This window comes from Nanorana parkeri, unplaced genomic scaffold (genome assembly GCF_000935625.1).
Source record: "Nanorana parkeri isolate BGI_ZX_2015 unplaced genomic scaffold, ASM93562v1 scaffold751, whole genome shotgun sequence".
NCBI classification, from domain to species: domain Eukaryota; kingdom Metazoa; phylum Chordata; class Amphibia; order Anura; family Dicroglossidae; genus Nanorana; species Nanorana parkeri.
In genome coordinates, this window is record NW_017307019.1 from 832,365 (window position 1) to 839,502 (window position 7,138).

At 45.5% G+C, this 7,138-nt stretch overlaps 1 protein-coding gene across 1 annotated transcript in view; it reads right to left on the reverse strand.

The window, feature by feature from the left end:
• Positions 1–2,786, reverse strand: part of RPS15 (ribosomal protein S15) — a 4,934-nt gene extending 2,148 nt beyond the window's left edge. The window contains exons 1-3 of the mRNA XM_018564444.1: positions 2,697–2,786; positions 544–629; positions 146–380 (exon numbers count right to left, since the gene is read on the reverse strand). Of these exons, the coding sequence (XP_018419946.1) occupies positions 146–380; positions 544–629; positions 2,697–2,699 (324 nt within the window). The 5' untranslated portion in view covers positions 2,700–2,786. The remainder of the gene's footprint in view (positions 1–145; positions 381–543; positions 630–2,696) is intronic.
• Positions 2,787–7,138: the final 4,352 nt, after the last annotated feature.

A 7,138-nucleotide genomic window follows, 5' to 3' on the forward strand; every position in this document is an offset into this window, starting at 1 on the left:
GGGGGGGGGGGGAGTGGGCACTAATGCTGCCAACTCATGTAAGCACTGGTAGGCTGCAATATATCAAATGTGTTTTGTACATCAACAAACCCACCAATAAATGCATTATCTACACATTTAGAGTCCACCTACAGCTATTACTCACCTTAATTTCAACCTGGTTGAAGGCTTTGCCATTGTACACTCCCACCATGCTGCCAACCATTTCTGGCAAGATGATCATGTCTCTCAGATGGGTCTTAATAACCTCTGGCTTCTCCATAGGAGGTGCTTCCTTCTTGGCTTTGCGCAGACGTTTCAAAAGGGAGTTCTGTTTGCGGCGCAAGCCTCTGTTTAGACGCCGGCGTTGGCGAGCACAGTACAGCTGCATAATCTGCTCACTAAAACATGAAAGATAAAACAAACATTACATTTTGTAAACTATATCAACATTCTACTCTTTGAATATGTACCTACCACCACAAATACCAATCATTCTGGATTTACAGCCTGGTACACATCATCATGGGCAGCAGGTATGTCCATTAAATAAAGTTTACTTACTAGGACATATCGAGCAGCTGGTCCAAATCCACTCCTCTGTATGTGAACTTCCTGAAGGTCCTCTTCTTCTTCTGTTCGACGTCCGCCTACAAGTGGCAAAATATATAAAATAAAAAATTGTTGATTGCTTGAGCGACAATAAAAAAAAAGGTATTTCAGTTAAGGTGCCCACAAATGTTAAATGACCTCATCATCTGCGACATTCATCTATGTGACAACACCTGCTGTTTCTAGTCAAGGAGTTAGGGGGGTAAAACGGGTCTGTAGGGTCCCTCCCCAATTCCTCTCCACAGACCACCGCAACTGCTGACATTTAGGAAACGGGTCTGCAATTCACATACTCACACACCAAGTCCTGTCCTGCTGTGCACCACATCGCAATGCAACACACCGAGTCCCACACCACCATCTTCTTCCCTGACGCCATCAGGAAACTGGCGTTATTCAAGGTCCCTCCCGATGACATGTCACCAGGCATGTCCTCCTCTGTCCACTGTATGTAAACCAATATCTCCTGGGATATGTCATGTGCATACCAGGAAGATGGGGGACACCCAGAGAGTCAATAATGCAGATTAAAAAAAGGATTTTCATGTTACAGGGTGGCTAGGACAGCGTGTTTAAAAGGGAGAAAAGTCATTTTTCAGGGTGAAGTATCCCTTTAAAAATCTGCTGCCAATTTCTTACTTTGAGAACCTGCCAGTAACACTGCTGGTTACAGCTGCCAGTGTTAAGCCGTTGTCTGCCTTCCATGTGCACTCCACAGTTGGTTGTTGAGCTGGTAATCAGGTCTATGTGAGACAGACCTAATCAGCATACAGCTAGCTGAAAAAGTGCACATGGAAGGATCACAAAGCTGCAGCCAATCGCGAGGCAGTGGCTCAACGCTGGCAGCCTGAAACAGGAAGTGGCGTTACTGGCAGAATCCCCAGGTCCCTATCACAAAAATTATCAGAAAACTGAATACAGTGAGGGATGATGCTCAACATTCACAAACAGCCTTGGGCTTACCTACACTTCAAAGAGAAACGTCAACCCCACTTTTTTCCCCTATACCCGCCAAACAGGCTCGTCTCCAGCCACCATACTCACCCACCCAGCCAATCCAACATCATCTTGTTGTGATTAAGGATGCACAGATACTGGTTTTTCATATCGAGTACCGATATTTCTATTTTTTCGGTACTCCCACTAGGATAGAGCCCGCTCCCCAGGTAATCAGGAAGCCCGGTGACGCGTCATTACTGGCCGCTCGGCTTCCTGTTTCCTCACAGCACTGCCGGTCAGAGAAAATCTCCCTCGGACCATTAGTTCCAGTATCGGGGGTAAGTATCAGAGCATTTGGGCGAGTAGGAGTACTTGCCCAAATCGCCATCTGTGCATCCCTAGTTGTGATCAGTTTACACAGCCCCAGATGCAATATTTCACTCCTACATTTGGAGCCAGCCATCTCCTCCAAATTCAAGCAGCCAGATCCCCACCACCATGACATGCCACCAGGTCAGCCCTCCAAGCCTGGGATTTGTGATGGATACCCCAGGAGGCTGAGAGAGCAGCCAAAAATGGCAGTGGGTGGGGGCCTTGGCTGTGTAATACAATACACACACTGAGTGTAAAGTGAATGTCTCCTTTAAAAAGGGACAAGTTTGACAACTCAATGAGCTGTTGTAGTAACATTTCTACAGACTGTTAGCTGCCCGTTAAGAAGAATCAATTGATCAGTGTACATACACAATGAGAGGTCAGGGTAGACTCTACAAGCACCCTTTTATTTAAAAGGCACACACACTTTTCACTAACGTGCTATAGCAGTAAGCGGCCATACTGCCCATGATCAAGGCCAGCTTCATTCAGCTGAAGGTACACCCGCCGAGAGCCCACACACAGGTCGCAGCACACCACATATAAAAGTTGCATTCTCCTAACACAGGGAAATGTACAACAACAGAGAGGCGGACGTGTGAAGTAACCGGAACATAGGCCCTGGCGCTACCGTCACCTAAAAAAACTGCTCCGCTCACTATCATCCATAACCCCACAGCAGACAACACGGCACATCATTAACCGTCCACCCGCAGCCCAAATCTCTGCCGGCGCAGCCCATACAGCGGATGGAACCGGATTACAAGTCACACACACAGACCAGCACCCACCATCTTGTCAGAAGCCTTGGGGGAAAAGAGAGAGGTCTCGTACGTTCAGCTACAGATATCGCGAGACCCGGGACGACTTCCTGGCCCTGTTCGTCATTTCCGGTATATGAGAGAGTGTTGTTGGTGACCATGGTTACCTAATTATACATACAGAGTTTAGAGGATAATAAAGGGCGTTTTATTGCCTATACTTTACATATTGGCGTGTGTGTACACCACGGAACTGTCCTTGTTTTATTTTGTCGTTTTTCGCTTTAGATCAGAACGCATTTTGTTAGGAGATTGGTTAAAGAAGGACTCCTGGCAAAACTTTATTTATTTTAGCACCCAGGCGCAAAAGGAGCACTTACCCCTTTCAGTGCGGGGGTAGCGCCACTGCAATTGTTTATAAAATATTTTCCTGGAGTTCTTCTTCAACCCTTGCAGAAGGACTACCCCTGGCCAGCTATCACAGCATTCCCTTCAGCCTCTCTCTTCCCACGCTGCAGCGATGGTATGTCCCTCAGCATCCTCACGTCCCATGCACCGTGTATAGTATGTGATGACTTAAGGATCCTTAGACCCCCTCGAGCGGGGGGCGAAGCAGAAGGGAGCAGTCTAGCGGGCTTGCTCAGAGGTTCAGATGAGTATAACTTTTTTTATTTGATTCCCTCAACAAAAACGAGCTTTTAAAGTTGGGGTACTTTCTTACTAAATGCACCCACACATATTATATATTGTTTTTTAGAGGACAGATAGGTACACATATGTGATATAATTATATAGCCCTAACGCCCCCCCAAGCCCATAAAACACATAGGGATACATTGGGATGCATATTTAGTAGCGTACGGATCAGGTCAGCACAGAATACGGAGGTCGTGTGAACAGGCCCTAAGTGTAAAAAAAAAAAAAAATTCTCACATAATAAAAAACTACACCCAAAAAAGTTTTAAGTCCCTCACCCCCGCGTGCGCGCACTTATAAACATAAATACGCGTCGGGTACGCCTACGTGCGAAAACAACAATTACGCCGCACATGTTACATATCGTCGCAGTGAGAGCAATAACTTTGGGGCCATCAATCACTGATAACACTAAACTGATAACCGTTAGAAGCTTTTAAAGCGTCGCCTATGGCCAATTTTAGGCATGGTAGTGCAACTACATATCCAAATGGGGGCTTGCCGCGCAAAGAGGAAGTGGACTATTTTCTTATTTAGTGCTCAAAAAACAAAAACCACAGAGGTTGCTACCTAACGCCCCCTAAACAGGTCAGTTCAGCAGCCGCAGCCATTTGTACATTCAACTTTAACTATTAGCCCCTCCATTAATCAAAAAATGTTTTTCCCCCTCCACAAAACAGTTTATATATCAGTATGATATTTAAATGTATTCATATTGAACCCCTATCATCCTGTCTCGCCAATCTACCACATTTACACCCATAATCACCGGGAACAACAGGTGTCAAACCAGTAATCTACATAATTGATATTAACTTTTCCTGTAAATCCATCAATATAATCTGAAATAACATATTAAATTGTGTACAGCCATAAAAAATAAATACAAAACGCATTACATTTCTTTTACAGTATTTATAGTAAATGTGTCCAAGATGTTAACATTTGAGAATTTTAAAATTCCATAGCATCAGGAGTTGTTGTTCAAACAATTGTATATATATCATAATCCAAAAGCTAGCGTAAGTTATTTACGTAAAAAAGGCTTATAACTAAGAACCTCATTTAGGCCAGGTGGCCGTGTGGCCTGCAATTAATACAGGGGTCAAAATTTCACGTCCGGAGCTACTAGCCAGGCCTTAAGAGTTACTCGCCACCAGTTGCCCACCTAACCCCTACTCTCCCGCAGCCTTAACTCCGCCCCTAAACACACCCTCTTAAATAATCTGGTCAGTGAGACTGTTACATGTTTTATGCAGAATAAAGTTACAAGAATAAATATTAACAACTTTAACAATATCCCCCCCCACGTATAAAATTATACACCCCCTGTTCCCTGCCCCCCACACATAACATAATAATCCCCCCCTCCCGTTCCCTGCCTCCCAAACACATAACATAAAAATCCCTCCGTTCCCTGCCCCCACAATGTAACATAATACAAGGAAGCCCCCTCACCTGCTTGTCTTTCTGCAGGGAGGAGGCGAGCAGGCAGATCCCTGGTGATCTGGTGCGATTAGTAAGGTCTGCAGACATTACTAATCACTCCGTTTTCGACCCGGGGCTCAGTGAAGAGCTCCGGCCGAAAGGAAGGGAGACAGACCAGCAGAAGCAGCTGCTCCCACGAGTCAGGTACGCGATCTGCGACCGCAAGCCTGACAGGAATTTCCACTCGCCTGCACTGCATTTCCACTCGCCAAATGCGAGCAGGCGAGTGGAAAATTTGAGCCCTGAATTAATATATCCATTTGGTCTCTTGCCTGAGAACCTCTGCATCACCATCTCTAATATTTTCATATACTTGATCTAAAATCCAAAACTTCATACAGAATGCATCAAAATTGTGCACTAACCCCACGTGCAGGGCCGGTGCTAGACTATTTTGCGCCCTAAGCAAGAGCAGCAGATTGCAGCCTCCCTACAACAGTGCAACCCCTAATCCCCACTCACCACACAGCCCCATTCCCATTCTCCTGCCAACTAGCTTCTGCAGGTGTCTGGTGGATGGAAGCAGCCAGGAGCAATAGCCAGACTGCTATTAGCTATTTTAAGTTGAAATAACCAATAGCAGGTTGGCTATTTAAACCCCACCCACTCACCTGAGAGAGAAAGTCGTCTCTCAGTTCCACTCCTCAGTGGACAGGTGCAATAGCCAGCCCCCTATTGGCTTTTGGAATTTGACATAAATGGGGGGGCACCGTGTGGGGGTGAGTGGTCGAGGCTGCGCCCTAGGCGGCTGCCTAGTTTGCCTAGTGGCAGCACCGGCCCCGCCCACGTGATGACTAATAGGGGTGGAAGTAATCCCCCTGGAAAGTAAATATACATGACCATATATCCTACGTCGCTGTTGTCGCTTTGTCTTGCCCACATAAAAAGACCCGCATATACAGCTTATCAGATAGACCACCGCTGTGGTTGAGCAGTCTGCAAAATGTTTTGATGTAAAGGTTTCACTTTCCTGTATACATTGACAGTAGTTGCATTCCTCACATTTTCTCATTTCTTTACAAGGGTCCCCCCATCCATCACGTGCATAATGACTTTGTGTTATCCTATCTCGGATCGACTTTGATCGTATATACACAATTTCTGGCGTACTTCTAAAGTGTTTTGACACAGTTGTATCTGCAGTAAGCAACGGCAAATATTTATTAACTATTTGCCGTATATCCTGATGTTGCGCCGAATATTTGGTTATTAGTTTGACTGTTTTTTGAATGTTATCCATTTGGGGGGAGCCATATAGCAGCTCTTCCCTGGGTACTCTCTGAACCTTTTGATAAGCCTTTTTTAAGGTGTCTATGACTGTATCCTCTTTAGGAGTCTGGCCCGTAAGTTGTCTACGAGTCTTTTAAAGTGACATTAACCTCCCTGGCGGTATGATTACGTCAGGAATTTTGTACCAAAAGCTGTACAATTTTTTGCATGGAAATTTGGTGTTATCTATTGTAGGCCTGCAGTTCTTAGTAAATCTTAGGAATAACTCACCTAAATCTGTCCAAACAAGAGTCCAGTAGACATCCCAGGTATGATAAAGTTTGAAACACGAAATTAAAAAATTATAATATAATAAATTATAAGAAATAATAATATTTAAAAAAATTGTCAGACAATAGAGTACCAAGTTCGCACATCACTGAGCTCGGTCGCAGAATCGTCGCTGTTTTAGGTCAAAAGCGGTTTTAGACCAGGTAGAAAACAGCAACTTCCTGTCCCACGGTGTCTGCATGCAGGTGCACGCCGTCCATATACTTACCTTGCGTCTCTCCTCGTCTCCCGTCCGAAAATGTGAACTGCGCCCGCCCCAAGATGCTTTGCGGCTGCCCGACCATTTTCGGATGGGAGGGCGCGGGGAAGACACAGGTGCGTATTAACCTCCTATAAAGTGTTTTTTTAAATACTTTTTGCATATATCTACTGCTTGCTAGCAGTAGATATATGCAAACAAACCGGAGGGTTTAATAACCCTTGAAATTCCATAGTGTCTGTCTGGCACCGGGGCTATTCTCGTATCCGCTTCAGAACGCTATGTAGACACTAAAGTAGGGGAGGGGTGGGCCTGCCTGACTTTGAACTGTATCATAGCGCAACTCTCCTAGCCCGCATGCTGGACTGGTTTCCCTCCACCGATGCACGTGCCAAACCATCCCTATTGTTCGAACAGAATCTTTGCCCGCTTGACCTTAGAGCTCTTCTCTGGAATCTTCCCTTGCTGCGGGCGTCCCATCCCTGCCCTCCCCTCTTACACTAGCTACGCTGCGAGTCTGGCGCACTCT